The sequence below is a fragment of the Drosophila kikkawai genome, chromosome 2R, assembly GCF_030179895.1.
Source record: "Drosophila kikkawai strain 14028-0561.14 chromosome 2R, DkikHiC1v2, whole genome shotgun sequence".
NCBI classification, from domain to species: Eukaryota; Metazoa; Arthropoda; class Insecta; order Diptera; family Drosophilidae; genus Drosophila; species Drosophila kikkawai.
In genome coordinates, this window is record NC_091729.1 from 1,439,130 (window position 1) to 1,462,281 (window position 23,152).

General features: G+C 43.0%; 1 protein-coding gene across 9 annotated transcripts in view; it reads right to left on the bottom strand.

Moving 5' to 3' along the window:
- LOC121502033 (transcriptional regulator ATRX homolog) overlaps positions 1-23,152 on the bottom strand; it is a 530,985-nt gene that overhangs the window by 180,050 nt on the left and 327,783 nt on the right. For 8 of the 9 annotated variants that reach the window (XR_011444423.1, XR_011444421.1, XR_011444422.1 and 5 more), the window contains one exon: positions 22,462-22,769. Coding sequence is in view for 2 of the 9 variants with exons in the window: in XM_070283645.1 (XP_070139746.1) it covers positions 22,462-22,769 (308 nt within the window). In the remaining 7 variants the exon portion in view is untranslated. Of the gene's footprint in view, positions 1-22,180; positions 22,412-22,461; positions 22,770-23,152 lie in introns of those variants that run through there. The other variant, XR_005990780.2, reaches the window with a different exon arrangement.

Below are 23,152 nucleotides of genomic sequence, written 5' to 3' on the forward strand. Positions count from 1 at the left end.
TTGACGCTTCCCGAAGACCCTTACCACACTACTTTCGAAGTGACCGTCGATTTGGGAACTGTCGTAAAGACCAAACCTGATCTGAGTCGCTCAGCCACTAAAGTTCGCTGCTTTCGTAAAGCAAACTTTCAAGGGATGGATATCTTGATTTCTGAGTTTAATTGGTCTGAACTTTACAGGTGCACTGACATGGCGTCCGCCGTGGATATTTTTTACAGTGCCATGAATGCATTCTTCGCATCGTGTGTTCCGTTAACCTATCCGTCGGTTTCCAGTAAACCACCTTGGTTCACTAAAGAGCTGACACGCCTAAAAAACGTTAAGTCTAGGCTTTATAATCGCTATAAACGCACCGGATCTCTCACTGTTCATTCAAGATATCTTAGTGCTCGGTCGGATTTCACCGTGCTTAACGCGCAGTGTTACAAAAGTTATTTAACTCGTTGTAGGGTTGAGTTTACGCAGGACCCGAAACAGTTTTATAACTTTGTTAACACTAAGCGAAAACCCAATTTACATCCTTCATCGCTTTCGTTCAACAACGCTACATCAAACTCTGATCAGGCCATTGCCGATCTCTTTGCCGAGTTTTTCAAAACTACGTATTGTTCCTCAAATAGCTTAGATCAGACTTACTCTTTTGATTTGCCCAAGTCGAACCTAATTTTCAGTCCTATTTTAACCGAAAGCTCCCTTAGTTCGGATCTTCATCGTGTAAAACCAGTTTACTCACCGGGTCCCGATGGAATACCAGGCTGCGTGCTCAGGTATTGTGCCGGAGCTCTGTGCAATCCCCTTCTGAAATTGCTTACCTTATCTTTAGAAACCTCAGAATTTCCCCTTATTTGGAAGGAATCATTTATCATTCCTCTCCACAAAAAAGGTAGCAAATCGGACGCCAGCAACTATAGAGGAATCTCTAAGTTGTCTGCAATTCCAAAGTTTTCGAGAATGTAATTACTCCCCACTTGCAGCATTTATGCACATCCGTAATTTCACCATGTCAGCATGGTTTTATGAGGCGAAGATCGACCACTACAAATCTCCTGGAACTCACCTCTTTCGTTATTAGAGGTTTCCAACGTAACTTTTAAACCGACGTAATTTACACAGACTTCAGTAAAGCTTTTGACTCGGTTAATCACTCTCTTCTTGTAAGGAAGCTTGACTTAATCGGGTTTCCTGTCGATCTTCTTAAATGGATTTTGAGCTATTTGAGTGACAGAACTCAAAAGGTTCTCTTTAAAAATGCTCTATCCAAATTCCTCAGAGTCACTTCTGGCGTCCCACAGGGTAGCCACCTCGGCCCGCTGCTATTTACATTGTTTATCAATGACCTCCCGCTGGTTCTAACGAATTCTAGAGTACTTATGTACGCTGATGACGTTAAGCTGTGCTTGCAGTATAAGGACAGCTCTTGCCAGTCAGAGCTGCAATCGGATCTAAATAACTTTCAAGCATGGTGTCGTTCTAATTTATTACATCTCAACAGCTCTAAATGCAAGCTGATGACTTTTTTACATGTCACTCCCCAGTTTGCCACTTATATGCTAAAATATTGCGCTCTTGAAAGAATATCTCTTGTTGATGATTTAGGCGTTCGCTTAGACCCTAAACTTTCGTTCTCTGAACATATTTCGTGCATGGTTAATAAAGCCAAGGGCATGCTCGGTTTTATTAAGAGGTGGTCGAAGGAATTCGATTCCCCTTATATAACGAAGACCCTTTTTACTTCGTTAGTTCGCCCTATATTGGAGTATGGTTCATGCGTCTGGAGTCCTCAATTCGGAGTCCATATTAACCGTATAGAATCTGTACAAAAGAACTTTTTACTTTTCGCCCTCCGTGGCCTACCTTGGGATGCTGATGAGAGGCTACCGTCCTATTCATTTTATTTTATTTTCTTTTAGGGCAGCTTAACTTCCACGTTCCCCGACTAACATCTAGAACCCTTATCCCTTTAGTAGTAAATCACTGTAGGCGGGAGTTTGAAGTACATGAACCCTTTAGGGTTTTATGTACGGATTACAACCGCCTCTCTGACATTATAATTCGTAGCGATAACCCTTCTATATTAAAAACTTTAATACTTGTAGAGTTAGCTCGTAGTGTAGCACCGTAGTCTAATTTTGCATGCGTTTTTACATTTTATTTTACCTATTTATTTATTATACCCTTGCAGGGTATTATAATTTCAGTCAGAAGTTTGCAACGCAGTGAAGGAGACGTTTCCGACCCTATAAAGTATATATATTCTTGATCAGCATCAACAGCCGAGTCGATCTAGCCATGTCCGTCTTCTATATACTCTCACTGCTATATATGTCGGAACGGGCCGGATCGGACGACTATATCATATAGCTGCCATACAAATTTTCGATAAATTTTTAGAAAAATAATTATAACTTGGCTGTTTTTCAACATTTTTGAATAATTTTTGAGCTATGGCCATTTTATATTATTTCAGAATTTCGGTTTTAATTTTTTGAAAATCGGACGACTATATCATATAGCTGCCATAGGAACGATCGGGAAATTAATAGGAAAAAATTTATAACTTCGTTGTTTTTCAACGTTTTTTCACCTACTCCGGAATATAAGCTTGTTTTATTATTCTAGAATTTTGGTATAAATTTCATAAAAATCGGACAACTATATAATATAGCTGCCATATAAACCGATCGGTAGATGTAGAGAAAATGTAAAGCTGGGAATGCAAAACTGTAACTGTCAAACTGTAAACTTAATAAGTATAGGTAAAATGTAATGAAATAATATCTGCAAGGGTATACAAACTTCGGCGTGCCGAAGTTAGCTTCCTTTCTTGTTTTTGCATGACTTGTAGTAGTTATATCGTAGAGTAGCACTAATTTTGCATGCGTTTTTATTTTTTATATTTTGTTTATTTATTTATTTATTTATATGGTTATATATTATTATTATAATTTCATTATTTTGCATGCGTTTTTATTTATTTATATATTTATAGTTTATTATATTTATATCATATTATATTTTGTACTCTCCTAATGTTTCCTCGTTCATTTCGTCTTTCCTTCTAATGCGTTTATCTAGTTCGCGATTCGTGCCGTACGTCACACGGCTGCGCCCCTCGGTCGGTTGGGCGGGAGGTGGAAGCGGGACCCCGCGCGAAAGGCGCTTAATTTTGGGAGGCAGTGCGATCCCGCTACCAAGCTCTAATGATCCCGAACGCTCTCTCTTTCTCTCCCTCTCCCTTCGGACTTCCAGTATATAGAGCTTTGACGTACATGTACTGTTGAAACATCATCAATCGATACGCATAAAAATTCATAGAGCTGATTGATAGTGGGAGCATTAAATTGTCTTGCATGACTACCAGTGGGTCTTTTGTCAGCGCTGATAATGATTTTGTGGTCGTCATAATGCATTATATCCAATGCGGTTTTGAACAATCTGACCAATTCATTATGCTCATGGAGAAGATTTTGCAATTGTTCGATAATTTTACGTTTTGTTGCAAGAAAAATTGAACAGCGGTGATTTAGTTCAACTGCCGAATCACCAATGAAATAGATCTGAAGGAATATATGATCTTTGGTTTATGGTGGAATCTGAATGTTGGGATGCAATTTCAAAAAAAATGTGAGTTGTTCATTTTGATAATAAAGAGACGCCATTATCTTATAACTTAGATTATAACCTGATTGATCAGCAACCTCGGCTCCAAATGAGGTCTGTTCAGTTTTGCTGCGTGTCCCACTGTGCGGGAGAGTGACGATCAGCCGATCGCTCGCTCGTCGCTGGACAGTGCATACGATGCGGGAAGAAGAGAATGGAAGAGAGGGGAAAAATCAGTCTGATTTTGCAAACGCCGCACAGTAGCGCCTTTTCTCATTTTACGTTGCAAAAATCATAACTTTTTAACAAAACAAGATAACTAAATAATGTAAACGCCATTTGACAGGTAATTGTTGTAAAATTAACATATGTATTGGAAAATCTGCCACGCCCACTCATTCGCCTTTTTAAAGGTTATCAAAGTGAAGAAATATTTTTTTCTCAATGAAGACAATTTTTAAAAAATATTTTTTATTTAATTTTTTATCTTTATTTTAATGTGTTTGCTTAAATAAAAATAATTTGAAAACTGAAAAAAAAAAAATTTTTTTTCCAAGTTTAACCGCCACAGAACCGTGAGCGCTACAGTTAGTATTTTTTTGTTGGTTTGTATGAAATTGTGTCGGTATTTTGGTATATTTTACCCTGAGTTGTTTCAGTGTTTTGCTTCGCAATGCCAGAGTCGCAGCTGGACGCAGACTTTCTAAACGGATTCTGATTCAGGAAAGATACACGCAGTGCGTAGTCATAGTGTAGTCGCCGGCTCTGGGCAGCTTCAGAAGTTATAGACTACTTTAGCCAAAAAAAGGTGAAAAAAATGGACACCTGGCAGGTAGTGATTTACCTGTACAAGCCCACACAAAACTACCGTTTTTTTTAATTTGAATAAGAGGTAATGAATATACCTGTCACTTAAAAAAAAAATCAAGACAATTGGTTATGTAGTTTTTGTGTAATATTACCTGAAAGTCGACTAATTTACCTATTTTTTGTTGTATGACGCATACACGGAAAACAAATTCGACTTTGAATGTTCATATCTTCCTCAAAAAAAATCTGAAAATTTGTTTGGTTACAGATTCGGAATCCTTGGGAAATTCTCTGTCGATTTCTTATGGTTTAAGTCGATTTTGCGATTATGACTTTTTCGATTTTTGCAACGGCTTTTGTTCGAGAGGCGCTACTTTGCGCCGCTAAACGCACGCCGCCGGTCTGACGTCTGATCTATTGCGAATGCACACCCATCTATACATATATGTATATACATATAGTTTAAAGTAAAGCAGTGAATAATAATTATAACGTTGAAAATTGACCCGATTGGTGTTTGCTCTTGTCTGGGAACCCCTCCTACAATGACCTCTTGTTCGTGACACACATACAAGGGGACACAACTATACATGGTGGCCCATGAGGGGAACCTTGCAATTGTGAAAATTTAAATTCGATTTTACTGGGTGTAAATAGATTAAATAAATCGGGCCCAATCCCTTAAATCGACGCTGCTGAATTTTAAAAAGGATTCACAATCGAGGAAAACGAGAATTTATTTAAAGAAGCGGTTGCAACAAGTGGAAGAGCTAAGGAGCGCGTTCCAGGAGACTGATGCCGTGATCGTGAATCTAGAAGGGTTTGCGGAATCGAGCTATGCCGTAAAAAATTTCCAGTCGGAGTTCGAGGAGCGTTATATGGACGCCTATTGTGCCATCGCAGAGGATTTGGATAGACTTGGAGCCGAGACTCCTAAGCTGCAGCCACTGCCAAGTGGAGCCGCTGATCCGGAGGTGCGACTGAACATGCCACAGATGTCAGTTCCCAAGTTTTCCGGTGCGTGTGTGGACTGGCCAGGCTACTATGACGCCTTCACGAGCCTCATACATAACAACAATAATTTGAGTAACGTACAGCGGTTACATTTTCTGAAGGAATCGTTGCCGGTAGGGCGTGATAATGACATCCGTCAAATGCAGCTCACAGAGACGAACTACGCCGTGGCATGGGGAATGATGATTAAAAGGTACAACAATCCTCGTCTAGTTTTTTCCCACCACATGAACGCGATATACGCGTTGCCCAGGCTGCAAAAGGATAATACGGATTCAATACGGTCGATGCTGAGCACGGTCAATGTTTGCCTGGCTGCATTCCGCCGCGTCCAAGCCTTGGACGGGGAACGGCAGCACTGGTTGGCGCATTACATAGCAGCGAAGTTGCCCAAGGAGACCCACAACGCTTGGGAGCACCACCAAGGGAGCGGTGCCACCGTTCCAACTTATAAGGATTTAGAATCGTTTTTGAATGATCGGCTGGTCATAATGGATGCGATCGAGAACCGAAGCTCGTCGTACGACTCCAATAATGGCTCAGGATCTGTCGACCCAGGCAAGCGAGTGCAAGTGCATAGTGCACAGGAGCACACAAGGCGCCCGAATAGCTCCTGTTATCACTGTAGCGGTGACCATATCCTGCGTCGTTGTGCCGCCTTTTTGGCCTTGGACTGCTATAAGAGGAAGGACATAGTCAGCAGGGCGAAATTATGTATTAATTGCCTGAGTAAAGCACATGCGCTTTCCCGCTGTACCAGCAATAAGAGCTGCCAAATTTGTGGCCAGCGCCATCATACGCTGTTGCATTTCCCAGCATTGGCTCAGGACCGATCGTCAAGCCACACAGCGCTGCATCCAGTTCGGTCTGCCACGACGCATCCTGATGCAGCTGGGGAGACCGTACCTCAGCAGGGCCTACAGTCAACGTCGGGCCAGAATCCGGACGCATCTTACAGATGCTATTCAGCAACTTCGGCGAATGGGTCCTCCCGAAATGTGCTCCTCGCCCCTGCTCGTATTGCCGTACGAAACCCGGTCAACGGGCTACGAGCGGTCATAAATGCACTCATCGATCAAGGATCTGAGGCAACAATAGTTTCGGAGCACGTCGTACAGTCCCTGCATCTGAGAAGGTGCAATACCCGAGCATCGATTTTTGGGGTGGGCCCAGGGGGCGGTCGTCGTTGCAAGTATACAGTTAATTTCGAAGTTAATAGTATTATTAATCCCTATTTTTCTCTAGAGGTTGATTCAGCATATGTTCTCAATTCAGTTACTTCCTGTCTGCCTAGCCTTAGCTTCACGCCGCAGCGTTGGAATCATATTCGAGGGCTCCCTCTGGCAGATCCGAGCTACGCCCGGTCGAAGAGAGTCGATCTCATCTTAGGAGCGGACATGTTGGCGCAAATCATGCTGCCAGACACCAGGATTGGATTGCCCGGCGAGCCTATAGCGCAGAATACACGCTTCGGATGGATTCTATCGGGACGTGCCGAAGGAGTAAGAGAAGCAACACAATTGCGCTGTCATCGAGTGCTGCTGGACACGGAGGCATTGCTGAAGCGTTTTTGTGAAGTCGAGTCAGTTCCTGATTGCCCTATATCGACAGAGGGGGACCTCTGGTGCGAGTCGTTTTTTCAGGAGACCCACGTGCGTCGACCGGACGGCCGCTATGTGGTCAGGTTGCCTTTTAAAACCTATCTCGATCCGACCATGGTCTTGGGAAGGTCTGATCAGATGGCGCTTAATCGGTTTCTCCAGATGGAAAGGCGTCTGTCCAACAATCCAGACCGTTGGAGCAAATATGTAGATGAGATTGAGGAATACTTCGCGCTCGAGCAAATAGCGCCGGCAATGGGCAGTGAAAGCAGCACAGTGAGGAGTACGGCCGCGAACAGGCATGTAGCCTCTTGTGTACTTCCGCATCACGCTGTCTTTAAGAAGGAAATTCAGTCAACCAAACAGCGAATCGTCTTCGATGCCTCCTCAAGGACTAGCAATGGAAGATCTTTAAATGACATTTTTTGGACTGGGCCTACTCTTCAAAACGACATGTCTGCAGTCATTCTCAACTGGCGGAAATATCGTTTTGTTTTTACGGCAGATATACAGAAAATGTATCGGTGTATCGATGTTCACCCGGAAGACGCCCAATATCAGCGGATTTTATGGCGGATGGGTCCATCAACGTTTATGCGTTGACAACGCTAACCTTCGGAACGGCTTCGGCACCCTTCATGGCGATCAGAGTCATTCAACAATTAGCGAAGGATGAGCAGGGTTCGTTTCCTAAGGCGGAAGAAGTATTAAGGGACGAGATCTACGTGGACGACATTCTTTCCGGTGGGCCTACGATAGAAGATGCGGAGGATAAACGGGCCCACGTATCGGGTGCTATAAAATCCGCTTGCATGGAGTTGCGGAAATGGTCCAGCAACGAAGAGAGCCTTTTGCAATCGATTCCGCCAGAGCATCAATGCAGTCGGACACCTCTGAACTGGGACGCTGCGGATCCGATCAAGGCGTTAGGAATGTATTGGCTCCCCAATAAGGACTGCTTCAAATTTCAGGTCAATTTTGAGATACCACCTACTTTCACTAATAGGACGATCCTGTCGAGCATAGCGAGGCTGTTCGACCCGCTAGGTCGCGCCAGTCATCATCTCGGGAAAGTTAATATTGAAGGAGGTAACCATGGCTAAGAAAACGCAGGACAACGGCGCTATGACGGCTCTGGATTGGGACGACGAGGTTCCTAAGGCTCTTGCGGAAAGGTGGCAAGCATTTCGGGACGGCTTGCTGGGGATAGACGGCCTGAGCATACAGCGGTGGATTCATTATTCCCCAGGATCCATAGTATCAGCTCAGCTGCACGCGTTTTGTGACGGGTCTTCCACGTCCCTTGCAGCTACTACTTATCTAAGGCTCGAGCACGGGGATGGAGCGTGCTACGCCTCGCTGTTGGCCGCAAAATCAAAGGTTACCCCTACTAAACCCCTAACCATACCAAGAACGGAGCTGAGTGGTGCAGTGCTAGCCGTCAAGTTGGTGAAATGGCTTACAACGGCTAGGTGGCTAAATGACCTTCCCATCCAGACCTTTTATTGGACGGATGCCACGATTCTTCTTCATTGGCTGCACGGGGACGTCAATAGATGGAAGACGTTCGTTGCCAACAGGGTCGCCTTCATTCTGGACCACTCGTCGCCATCGCAATGGAGACATGTAGGTACTAGCGAGAATCCAGCGGACTGTGCGACAAGAGGGCTTCCTCCGAGCGAGCTAAAGGATTTTGATTTGTGGTGGCGAGGCCCGGAGTGGCTTACACGCAAGCAAGGTGACTGGCCTTCGACGGAGATCGGGCAGGTCGACATACACGATGCCGCGCTGGAGGCAAAGGCGGACAAGGTACGCGTTCACCTGGCAGTTCCGCAACCATCGTTGGTTGAGAGGTTTTCCAGTTTCAGCCAGGCCATAAGAGTCACAGCATTTATAATTCGGTTCAAAAGCAATGCTATTAGCAAAGGAGAGAGGTGTACCGGTCCCCTAAGCATTAAGGAGCTCGACTATGCTTTACTCGCCATCGTGCGCATTGTTCAAAGGGAGTCCTTCTCGTCTGAGCTGGCCGCATTGATGAATTCTAAACGGCTGCCCTCCAAAAGCAAGCTTCAGAGTTTGTCACCGATCGTGGTGGAGGGAATCTTACGAGTGAGGGGGCGATTGCGCCATTCGGGGCTATCATACGAACGTCGGCATCCAATAATCCTCCCAAGTTCTCATATTTTTACAGAGCTAGTAATACGGTACTCGCATACTTTGACTCTGCACGGAGGTGCGCAGCTGACCTTGGCCCACGCTCGCCAGCGGTTCTGGATACTGACGGGGAGGCAAGCAGTTCGAAGGGTGCTACGGAAGTGCGTGAGGTGCTTTCGCACCCGGCCAACCCCCTCGGCTCAGCTCATGGGAGACCTGCCGCTACACAGGGTCAACCCCCCTAACCGACCGTTCCTGGCGACGGGAGTTGACTACACAGGCGCTATAGAGCTGAAGGCAGCGGGCTTGAGAGGAACCAGGTTCTACAAGGGATACATCGCCGTTTTCATTTGTCTGGCGACGAAGGCTGTACACTTGGAGGCAGTGACGGGTCTCACCACGGAGCATTTCTTACTGGCTTTAGACCGGTTCACCGGGCGGCGAGGGATGGTTCAACATCTATACAGTGACAACGGAACCAACTTTATCGGCGCGGATAATCTAATGAAGGCATTATTCGGAAGGCTGCAGGAGGATTACGAGAAGCTCATAGCCCCAAAGCTCGCTGCGCAGCGTGCCACTTGGCATTTTAGTCCACCTCAATCGCCCAACTTTGGCGGGCTGTGGGAGGCCAATGTGAAGTCGGTGAAGCACCACCTTAAGAGGGTCATCGCCGATCGACGGCTCACCTATGAGGAGTTATCTACGGTGCTCATAAGCATAGAAGCATGCCTCAACTCGCGGCCGCTGTGCCCTCTCACAGCCGATGCTGACGATCTAGAGGTGCTTACGCCGGCTCATTTTCTAATTGGAGACTCCATGTTGGCGCCTCCGGAGTATAAACCGCAGTCCAAGTCCTTCGCAGAGCAGTTTCTTATCCAGCAGTCAATGATTCGCCATTTCTGGAAGGCTTGGAGTCGAGACTGGCTGGCTCATCTGCAGCAGAGACCGAAGTGGTGTCATGAGGCTGAAGGTTTGCAGTTGAACGACCTTGTCATCATCAAGGATGACCGATTTCCGCCGTCACAATGGCTGTTAGGACGGGTCGTCGAGTTACACCCAGGGACGGATGCGTTAGTCCGGGTGGTAACCCTTAAAACCAAGCAAGGCCAATTAAAACGGTCAGTGTCGAAGCTGTGTCCACTGCCAATCCGTTCTTAAGCGCTCTCACGTACACCTCAATCATAATGAATTATTTCTTGCGCACACCGTTTGTCTCGTGTCTCCATTCTAGCTGCCCCGCCTACTACCCCCAGGATGGACTGGACACGCGGAGATGTCTAGGTCTAGCATTGGCGGGCGGCATGTTCAGTTTTGCTGCGTGTCCCACTGTGCGGGAGAGTGACGATCAGCCGATCGCTCGCTCGTCGCTGGACAGTGCATACGATGCGGGAAGAAGAGAATGGAAGAGAGGGGAAAAATCAGTCTGATTTTGCAAACGCCGCTAAACGCACGCCGCCAGTCTGACGTCTGATCTATTGCGAATGCACACCCATCTATACATATGTGTATATACATATAGTTTAAAGTAAAGCAGTGAATAATAATTATAACGTTGAAAATTGACCCGATTGGTGTTTGCTCTTGTCTGGGAACCCCTCCTACAATGACCTCTTGTTAGTGACACACATACAAGGGGACACAACTATACAAGGTCATTTGAAAGCATCCGTTATATTTTTGTGCAAGCTTTAGGAAACTGTTTTATTGGGCTGAATTTCCATATAGTAGCGAATACAATGGCTCTGGTGGATAAGCCGGGGGTTTCCAACCGAGACTTCAGGGCATTGCAATACTGACATACGTCAGACAATGAACCAATAACAACGCAGCTAAGATCTTTGTAGGGTGTTTCAGAATTGTGTGCGAATGCAGCGCGATTCAAGTCTTCATTTGCGGTTCGTCTTCCTGTATTATGCATGCATTTCTTTCTGTAAATTCCTCTTGCGTCCGACTATTACGAAAATTATGACTACTTATTGCATTGCTTGAACGCCGTCCAAGTCTTGATCGTCTAACAGCAGGCATTATTTCCAATTGTTTAAGCTCACTTTGGTAATGCTTCGTTAACTCGATTCTTTTGTTTCAATATTTTTCCCAAAATTTGCTTATGCTATAACCCTCTTCTGGCCATTACAAACAACTGAAAAAAAATTGAGACAAATCGGCCAAGCCGTTCTCTTGTGATGTGATTGCTAACATTTTTTGTCTCCACTTATATATATATATATATAGATAAGGGTTACAAATTATACAAAATTATGGGGGCAACATATTACATTTCTGGAGTTGAATTCCGCTAACATATATTACGAAGCACTTTTTAAATGAGATTGCATCAAAAAATTTGCATTTTATTTAGATTTTTTACATTTTTGTAGCATTTAAAATCTGCAGAATAAAGACGCGATTTAACAGCGATCGCTTCTCGTTGCATTAACAGCTAACTTTAACAGCGAATAACTTAACATAGCGCGTCAATGTTAAACTTTTCTGTATGTAACATTTCAGATTAATGTTATAAGAATACATTCCGGTTAAAAAAAAGTATTTTAACAACTTTTAAAAAATGGGTTTATGCCAGAAAAGGTGGTCGTTCGCCCCATAGTGCGCTATTGCTGCCGGTCATACAGTTAGGTTTTGCAATTGATTCCACACTTCGGCAGCATAATAACTCTCGAATCCAATTTTAAGCGTGTGTTAGGCATAAATGCCTAAGCCACAGTGAAACTTTCAGTTTCGAATTTCTCTTCGTTCATTGTGTTCTGCATGCATTTATTTACAAAAACATATTCATACATATCACGCGTTGTCTGATTTGGTTATTTCCCTTACTATATTTTGTTTTTCCTCACTTAAGTTTTGTGAATACTGTAATGTGTAACGTCGGGCTGCGGTGCTGTGACTCCGAGAATCGATACTTGCGGGGGGCACGCTTTAGAATCCGGCCTTGCTCGTCGGCTTGGGGGGTGTTGTTCTTTCTTGTATCGACTCCAGCAATGGCTACCCTTTTATTAATAAAAAGATCGAATTGAGCGACGACGGCGAAAGAAATGAGCAAAACAGAACCGGTGTAGAGAATAGAAAATCGCGGGGAAAAAATAAAAACAGAAGAGATGTCGAGATATTCAGGATGCGAACCCACGGCGTTTATTGTGGTCGCGACTCGCCCTCCCATCCTTTGATCACGCGCCTTAGAGCTGAGCTCTGGTGACCCCTTTGAAATTTCCTACGCACGCGCACACATCAGCAGAGTTCAGTTAAGTTCCAATTCAGAAATACATGGTTTTATTGCCCTTATTTATAGATTTTTCAATATTTAGTATTGCTTAAAAATATTAACAACGAGAGAGAGAAGGGTAACTTAAGCCTAGACATTTTAAATTGATCCAACTTAATATAATATGGAGATAAATTTTGTTCATTTTATAGGAATACTTCAATTTCTTTTCATTCACGGTTACTTTTAGACTAAATTGGCTAATGACTAGGAACCTTAAACAAACAAAAAATTCAATTAAATGGTATGAACTTCATTAAATTTCTTCAAGTGTGACGAGAATCTTAAGCATTTTTGGTTTACTGTAGACAATGGAATTAAGCTTTACTTTACTTTTATCAACCTCTCGAGAAATACGAATAAAAACTTTTACCAGTTGTTTATAACTCACTTAATGTTTCCTCCCGCGATGAAGATCGATCTTCCGAAGGGGTTATCTGTAAAGAAAATCAAGCGAGGCATCTTCTCGGCTTAAGGAGTCAAATTTTGAGGAAATCTCACTAGTAAATCTCGCTGGTGCAGTCGCATGTGCTTATCTTCCGTTTTCCTACAGCTCACTGACTTTCTGAGTTAAGCTCTAACCTTAAGCCAATTTTAACTAACTTTTACAATGAAATTTATACTTTAAATTAAATTCGGCCCTTTAGCCTTGATATTCAATACTGTAGATCAATTCCTATTAGACATCCTTTAAGGCTTCGGCTCAATAGCAATAATCTTCGAGATTGGCATGCCTAAGGCGTTGGCAGTCCTTGGAGAGGCAACAACGATCCTCCAAAAGCGCTAGGATCAGCGAGCGAAGAGTGAGCTTACAGAAGCAGGCCGTACGCCATGAGGACTAGCCTCTGAGTAGACTGAAGTGAGGTTATGGCACTGTGCCGAGGCTAACAAACGAAGGTTAACCCAAAAATCAATCACTTTTGACCTGCAAAGAGTTAAACATTAAACTCATTTCCCAGACTGTCTTGGCAATTGTTATTTTAGGCTTTGACTATCCACTTTTCACTCCGACTACGAGAGCTTCCGCCGCTGCTGCTCGCGAACAAACTTTGGCGATCACGCGGACTCGGGGCAAAACCCAGTCAAGGCGAGACGTTCTCCAAAGCACAAAGTTCCCTTTTTGAGTCGGGATTATTTGCTCCTTAAGCACACGCACGTCTAGCTGCCGGTCTGTCGCTCGAAAAATAGGCCGAGAAAAAAATTATGGCTGAAATTGGCCACTGACGTTTGACAGGAGTGGCGATTAGCAACTCTATTTGCTATCAGCTGAGTCTCGATAACTAACTACACTAGGTGGCAACGTTATCACGAACTCCCCTAGTTTTTTTATCGATCTCCGTTGGCGGGCAATTAAAATGTTCGCTTCAGGCCGTTACAATACACTTGTTGCTGGCTTGCATGCCTTGTGCGGCGGCCGATGTTCGAAGATCATTGGCTTTCCAATATGATCCCACTGCAAACTACAGTGATTATGAAAATTTAGATATTAGACATATGACGACTATATGCCGATATTGGAATGCGTTAAAGTTCAAAAGATTGATCAACACCCGAAGCGTTGATGATTCATCGATGAATCGCCATACAAATTATTGATGAATTTAACATGGGCATGTCATAGGCTGTCAACAGCAATTCATCAACATTTCATCATCATTTCATTGATGAACTGTTGATGAAAGGCTGATGAAATGTTGATGAATTGTTGATGAAATGTTGATGATTCATGGATGAACATTTCATCAGCCTTTCATCAACAATTCATCATCATTTCATCAACATTTCATCCACATTTCATCAACAATTCATCAACATTTCATAAACATTTGATCGATGAAATGATGATGATTCATCGATGAATTGTAGATGATTTTTTTTTCATATATAAAATTAAATTCTTGAAATTTTATTAATATTATTTATTCTTACTAATTCTATACCAACACTATAACACATAAATATAAACAATTAACATTAAAATTATATATTGAAAGGCCTCAAGGTCTGTTTGCTCCTCGGTTTTCCGGTTTTTATTGACGTAGGCCAAGCGTCATAAGATCGCGCGAAATTATGTCGTTTTAAAACGCCGAAATTATGGCGGCGGACTTATGTCGTTACCCCTTCACCTGCTGGGGTACAATCCGCTCTTATGACAAATTTGTAGGTATCCGATGGCATTCGTTTGCTGTTTTGAACATATTAACCACAGCATTATTAGCGTGAAAAAATGCTTGAACTTTTCAGTAATTTGTCTCTTTAACTGTTGTGCACCGCACATTCAGTTGATCCACCATCGACGAAATGAAATATATTTGCAGAAATAGATGCGGGTTATCTGGTGTTGGCACCATTGAACCATGCAAATTATATATTTGTCCTTGTATCTGTAATTGCAAACAATCATTTGTTGAAGAATCGTGTGATGGTGTAGTCCGCGGTGTATATGTTGTTATTATGTGTTGCAATTCTTTGTATTTGTGTAAGTGATTGTAACTTTTACCTTGCAAGTCGGCATGAGGCCTTCTCGAATGATATTAGCACCAAAGGAAGTCATGCGAAAGCAGTTATTGTATTTGTTTACGCCAGGAGGCCCCTGATCCCCCTCTGCCCACCGAGCGTCCAAAAGCTTAAGCGCTTCCAGCTTAGCAACGCTCGCCCGCTCTCCGCTCCTCGGTATTCCCGATCGCACGCTCCCGTGTTCCCGATCGTCGCTCGCTTCTAGGGATGGCTACGCCGCTCCCATTCCCGGTTCTCCCGCTCTCCCGCTCTCGCGCCGTTAAGCTGGGCTTCTCGGCCGGCAGCGGGCCCTTAGGCTAAGCTAAGTTTAGTTCCAATACGACTGTCAAGAAATGCATGCAAAGGGCGCTCCATGCCAACGTCATTTTTCGACCCCCTAATTTCTGAACTTTTTTCTGCGTTTCTTCTTCGTGGGACGGATTTCTCTACTGATCCTTTTGCGAAGAATATCCTAGCCACCCCACTCCTAAACATGGTCCTTCGAGCCGGATAAGGATAACGTCCTGGAATCCTTTTTTCCCAGCAGCTTTGGTGGTGCCGCCGCAGAAAAGATAAGTAAAAAGTTTCCTCCCGTCTCTAATTGCCGGTCGTCAACAGTTGTCCGAAATTTAAATTTCGCTCAACCTGCGGACGATTTTTTGTCAACTCCTCGTCCGAGTTTTCCGACACCACGGCAATTAGACAACTTAAAAATCATTTCCAAAGCCAATTTTTTCCACTTCCATTTGCCTGCACTTCGTTCTGCAACGGCATAATTATCGCCGCTTTTTTCTTCCACTTCTTCGGACCCGTTGTACATTTCTCCGTACATACATACATACGTATGTAAATCGGCGCGCATTACTCCGCGAGTTGGTTGGTCAGTTACTTAGAGTGGTAATTGACATCCTCAACCTTCAACCGGACAATATATTTAAAAAAAATATATATATAATAATCAAACCAGTAAAAGTGTGGTTCATGTCGAACGCCGTCACAGTGAAAAGTGTACAGTGAACAGTTCGTGTTGCCGCATTCGGCCCCCTACCCGAGATCTCCTTCTCATATTTTCGTTCACTGTATTTTTCCCGCGGCCACGATATGCTTCTGTGAAACAATTCCTTCAACTTCAAGAAAATACAGTCCACTCCTCTACGCTCTACTGTACGTATTATACATGCCAATATATGAATATATTTTCGGCCTCTAATATTTTTTTTGTACGCCCTCACAACTCCAGTCCAGTTATCGGGTTTCCACTGTACAAAATATATTTTCTGCCTCCAATACTTTTCGTACGCCCTTACAACCACAGTCCGGATATCGGGTTTCCACTGTCCAAAATAAAGACAACTCATCCATACATATTTTGCATGCTTATCCAACTACATACATATGTATTTATATTCGCTGGCCGTCCATACAGGAATTAAATTACAACCAAACAATAACAAACAAAATAACCAAGATTAAATAATCAAGTGCAAGTGTTTATTTCTCCAAATCTGCACAACCGCCGCAGCAGACGTGTTGTTTGTGTCGCAGTTCCTTGGGTTACGCTTTGTTCTTTCTCCTGAGCTCTTCACTTATGCACTGCTTTGCCGACGGTATAGCCCAGTGAGTTTTTCCCAAGTCAAAGCCAAGGTTTATTTTTAATTCCGCCTTTCCGGCTCCCTATTAATTACGTGCAAATACTTAAATAAGCTACATTGATTATTTCCGACATTAATAATTAATTAATAATTTTTGTTATCACGGATTATAATTAATAAATTAATTTTCCAATTTAGATAAGCTCCACTTCCGAGCCACGGAATATATATAGACAACTCTGCTTTCCACTTCGAATCAGGCATCCTTCGCTCAGGTCAGTCGACAACCGCTGATCCGCCAAGTCCCAAATTGAGTTTGTCTACGGGGAACAACAAAAAGCCACTGCCAACCCAAGGGCAAAAAGCGACAAGTCCGTCGATTCTGGTCCCGTTCCTTCGCCAAGACTCACTCAGTCGGTTTCCAAAATGGCTCAAAATGCCCTAGACATCGCCCTGCGAAAGTTCATTTCGACGACAGCCCGTGTTAGCCAATTCGAAGCTAACATACACATTCCGAGCGCTCCTGACACGGAGAGGTTTTCCCCCGCCATGTGCCGGGTCCATCGGGACCAAATTCGGGCCCTGTGGGACAAGGTGGAGAAAAGCTATGAAAGCTGCTCCGATCTTCTTTCCGTGTCCTCCGACAGTACAGCCACCGCCACTGAGCTTGAATCCAAGTACAGTAAGTGCTACTCCGTATATTCGAGGTGTCTTGTATAGCTGCAGGAAATTATCGACAAGGCAGCCTCCCAGTCCACTCAGGCTTCCGTCAGTGTCCAACCACTTCTTTCTACGGGGTGTCGCCTGCCACCAGTGGACACCGAGGTCTTCACAGGCGATTATCTTCGGTGGCCCACCTTCCGGGACCTCTTCACGGCGATTTACATTAATAATTCCCGACTTACGCCTGTGGAGAGGTTGTTCCACCTACTTTCGAAGACAAGCGGCGATGCGCATGCAATCGTTTCAAAGGCCCCTCTGACCAACGAGGGTTTTGTCTCAGCATGGAGAAGCCTTTCCGACCGCTTTGAAAATAAGCGATTGTTAGTCAACAGTCAGTTAAAGATTCTTTTTAACATCCAGGCTATTCCTCAAGAATCCGGAGTCGCTCTAAGAGAGCTGCAAGGCACAATTCAAAGTTGTTTGACCGCCTTACAAATGTCCTCCATTGAAGTCGAGGCGTGGGACTGCCTTCTTGTGTTTATGGTCTCCTCAAAGCTTCCCAAAATTACGCTTTCCTTGTGGGAGCAATTAATTCGCAATAAAGCCGAAATTCCAACCTGGAAGGAGTTGGACGCATTTCTGACTGAGCGCCATCGCACTTTGGAGGCCATCGACGACGTCAGGCCTAGCGGCTCTGGGCATCTTCCGCCAAAGTCAACAAATGCCAATCCCCCGGTGCGCAGGCTCAATTCATACGAAGATAGGGTGGCTCCAACACCGAGACGGTGTAATCTATGTTCCAGAGAGGACCACCCTATCCGTATATGTCCGTTTTTCCTGGACATGAATGTCAATGAGCGGACAGACTTCATCCGAAGAAAGCAACTCTGCTTAAATTGTTTTTCGCGAGGGCACCAGCAACGGGACTGTACTAGTGCCCATTCCTGCTTTACGTGCCACAGCCGGCATCACACTCTGCTGCACCGCGACAATCCTACTACTAATGTTCCAAGACCCTCCGCTCCATCTAGTCCTCGACCTGCACCCATCCAAAGGGTTTCCTCGTTCTCAACACGAGTGACCACTTCTGCCGATTCCTCCAATTACTGGGTTCCGTACGACGACAGCAAGAGCAGACGTTCCCGAGGTATTTTGTCCTACCAATGCCGAGTCTGCCCAGGGAACCATCCGCTCCGGAAGTGCCAAACTCTGCGCTGAGAAGAGGCTCCGAGCGGTTCTCGACCACCGTTATTGTTCCAACTGTTTGGCCCACGAGCATTCCGAGGGAACCTGCCGCAGCGGTGACCGATGCAAGACGTGCAATCAGCACCACCACACTCTCCTGCATCCGCATGACCGTCCAGAGCATCCACTCCGCTCGCAGCATCGGTCACCCCCATACTTCTAGTTCGCATTTACGACCATTACTCATCTCCATGTCATCTTCTTTCATCCAGATCACATACGAGGGCTTCATTTCCATACACCGCGATCGCTCTGGAAAGCAGACGTACCCGAGGTACTTAGTCCCACCGTAGCCGAGTCTGCCAACGTTCATCCGCTACGGAAAGTTCGACGTCTTCTAGCGCACAGTGATGCGTCCTGTTCACGGCATTCGACGCCTCCGTCTTGTTCAGCAAGCTCCTTACGACAAGCTTTCGCCTCTCCTTGGCACTCATCCGTCCTTCATCGCTACTCGTCGCTCCAGCATCAAAGATCTACGCAGCGCTCTGACGCCCCTCCATACCATCGTCCTGTACGGGTTTATTGCAACCCGAGTGATTGCAAGGGGGGGAGGATGTTTACGCCAGGAGGCCCCTGATCCCCCTCTGCCCACCGAGCGTCCAAAAGCTTAAGCGCTTCCAGCTTAGCACCGCTCGCCCGCTCTCCGCTCCTCGGTATTCCCGATCGCACGCTCCCGTGTTCCCGATCGTCGCTCGCTTCTAGGGACGGCTACGCCGCTCCCATTCCCGGTTCTCCCGCTCTCCCGCCCGCGCCGTTAAGCTGGGCTTCTCGGCCGGCAGCGGGCCCTTAGGCTAAGCTAAGTTTAGTTCCAATACGACTGTCAAGAAATGCATGCAAAGGGCGCTCCATGCCAACGTCATTTTTCGACCCCCTAATTTCTGGACTTTTTTCTGCGTTTCTTCTTCGTGGGACGGATTTCTCTACTGATCCTTTTGCGGAGGATATCCTAGCCACCCCACTCCTAAACATGGTCGGCTCGAAGGACCATGTTTAGGAGTGAACATTACACAGTTCAACTTACCACCCTAAATACAAATGCTGGTTTTCAATTGAAATGTTAGGAAACGAAACTTATAAACTGAGGAATTATGGCATGCTATGTATCAGTGATGGCGCTTTATGCAAAAAAGACTTTCCCGCTTTTCTGTTGCAATTTTTTCTGAATTTTCTTTACTGCATACCTATACAATGAATTCCGTGACCTTTCCAACGAATGGAAAACCGTGGAAATCGGTTCGTGCGTTCTGGAGTAGTATGATCAGGATGGAAAACCCGACTTATTTTTATATAATAGATCTTATTTGCTTCAAAAGTTATAATATATGCAACGCAAAATAAGAAAAGGAGCTACTGTGCCTAGGGCTGGCGAGTAACAGAACGGAAAACGAGCCTATATCTCTTACGCTTGACAGCAAGCTACAGTAACAAGCAGACGCACGAGCAAAAAGCAAATGGAAGAAAAAACCAAGACGTTCAAGATTTAAAAAATCATGTACCCTACACGCAATGGCAGACTCAGCCACTACGTGCTGTAGCTACCACCGAAAGACTGCAGACTGTTAGTGGGAAATCTCTTAAATCTCTCTAGCTGCGACGCACAGTAGCGCCTCTCGAACAATTAGCGTTGCAAAAATAGAATATATCATGCAATAAAATCTATTTTAAGATTTTTTTTTTTAAGATATGAGCATTCAAAGTTGAACTTTCTTTCGTTTTTTGCATCATACAAAAAAATGAGTAAATTTGCCGACTTTCAGGTAATATTACACAAAAACCATAAAACCAATGGTTATGGTTTTTACTTTAAATGATAGATACATTCATAAACTATTAAAGAACCGAAAAAAACGGCACTTTGGTTTGGGCTTGTATAGGTATTTCTTTTTTTCCACAATTTTCTGCCTAAAGTAGTCTATAACTACTGAAGCCGATAAAAGCCACCGACTACAATATGCCTATAAATTACGTGGATCTTTCCTGGATCAGGGTTAACTTTCATTGTCTGCATCTGCGGAAATGCAACGGCATAAACCAAAACTACTCAGGGTTAAATATACCAAAATACCGGCAAAATTTCATACATTCCAAGAAATATACTAACTGTAGCGCGTGGCGGTTACACTTTGAATTAAAAAAAATATATTTTGTTCAGTTTTTAAATTATTTTTATTTGAGCAAATACATAAAAATAACCATAAAAAATTAAATAAAAGATATTTTTAGAAAATTGTTTTCATTACTTTGATACCCTTTGTGGGCGTGGTACATTATGTTGTAGATATATACATTTTACAACAATTACACAGGTACACAGCCAAAAATTTCCACGAACCATTTCAAGTTTTCCATGATATTTGGGTGCTCCTGAGTAAAAGTCCCATACAAAATTATTTTCCATCACCTACAGGTTCCGCGGTATACCTAAGAATACAAAAAACCTATGTTTGCCAACATTTTGAATTACGTGGCCTATATAATTGGACTTACCTTTATTATTTTCGGTAGGACCTACTCTCAATACATCACGGCACTACTAAAAAATAGTCCCAATCGTGGACCATTGCCCATGTCTTTGGAATTCGACGCCAAAGTTGAAACTCCCAAAATTTTCAACATTTCTGTGATGAAAAAACAATTCTGAGAATTAAATCTTATATGGAACTAATTTTAAATATTCATTGAATCTATTGTTCATTGTATTCTTTAATTTCGGTTTAAAGCGTTTGCATGAGGACATTTTATTGGGTTTATTAAACGAATAAAACCGCTTTTTTGGTTTGATTATCTACTACTATTTTCTGTCAAATTTCAAATAAGTCAAGGCAACCTATAAAATAGTAGTAGATATGTTTCTTTTTATATATAATATACATTTTTTCTTTTTGACTAAACTTAAATATGTAAGGATTATCGCTGGCTACTAAGCTGTCTTAAAACTGTTATGTTCGGAAGACCTTTTTATTTAATATAAAACTAAATGTATATTATATATAAAAAGAAACATATCTACTACTATTTTATAGGTTGCCTTGACTTATTTGAAATTTGACAGAAAATAGTAGTAGATAATCAAACCAAAAAAGCGGTTTTATTCGTTTAATAAATCCAATAAAATGTCCTCATGAAAACGCTTTAAACCGAAATTAAAAAATACAATGAACAATAGATTCAATGAATATTTAAAATTAGTTCCATATAAGATTTAATTCTCAGAATTGTTTTTTCATCATAGAAAAGTTGAAAATTTTGGGAGTTTCAACTTTGGCGTCGAATTCCAAAGACATGGGCAATGGTCCACGATTGGGACTATTTTTTAGTAGTGCCGTGATGTATTGAGAGTAGGTCCTACCGAAAATAATAAAGGTAAGTCCAATTATAAAGGCCACGTAATTCAAAATGTCGGCAAATATAGGTTTTTTGTATTCTTAGGTATACCGCGGAACCTGTAGGTGATGGAAAATAATTTTGTATGGGACTTTTACTCAGGAGCACCCAAATATCATGGAAAACTTGAAATGGTTCGTGGAAATTTCACAAAGTTTAATTTTGTGTTCCTGTGTTACCTGTCCAAGGCCGTTTAAATTATTCGATTACCTTATTTGGTTCAAAAGATATGATTTTTGCAACGCTAAATGAGAAAAGGCGCTACTGTGCGACGCATGCACTCAAACTAGGCATCATCTTTATTCTTTGATGTCGATAATTATTTCTATTATTTATCTTACCCCTTATAAATATATATATTTTTTTTGCGCGGTACAAATGTTTTCCTCTTATTTCTCATGGACAACTTTTGATAGAAAGCTATTCGCAGTTTTATTTAAAGAGCTCTGAAATTGAGGATCTAGCTGTGTAGAAATGTAGACATGTTTTGATCGAATCTGATGTTAATGCTAATCAGATATATAATTGCATTAAATATAAAATTATAGTATACTTCATAAAATTATAATAACCTGCAAGACTATCAAAATTATTATTGAAATTTTGTCATTGAAGTACTTACCATCGCAATTAGGCGGTATACATAACAATTTTTTTTTTGACCTAAACGAAAAATCCGAAAAATGTTTGGTTGATCATTTGAAGGATTCCAAGAAGTATCTAAAATTATGACTCTGTTTGCTCCTATTAAATTAATGCATTGACCTCCAGCCCTAGATGATATTAAAAATACACGAGCTCGTCTGTTGGTTTCACAGTTGAATCGCTTTATCATTTCATGTCGAATATTTTTTGGGGTTTTTCCATCTAATCTGTAGTAATCTTGACCACTAATCCATTTATTTAAAGTTTTATGATTTGCTGATGTATCTAGAAATAAAAAAAAGTACGATTTATAGTGACTAATAATATAAATGTAAGTAACAAATTGATTGCGGCAGGGTGGCAATGCCCTCTTCTATAAGCCCGGTGAACTCCGTTTCGCTACCTTCGGCAAATTATCCGATTCATTGAAGTGCTCTTTGGTAAACTACATGGTACATTGTTTGTGATGTGTTGTGGTAAGAAGTGTATTAGTGGAATTATCTAGGGACGAAATAGCCCCTGGGATGTTAAAAACACCAAGAACTACTTACTAAGTGGACCCTATCAGAAAGTGTTTTAGAGGTTTCTGTGAACACAATACTGGGGAAGCAAATGTGACACTATTAGAGTACAATTTAGGTTAGGTTTAGTTGGGTATTTTTTTTTTT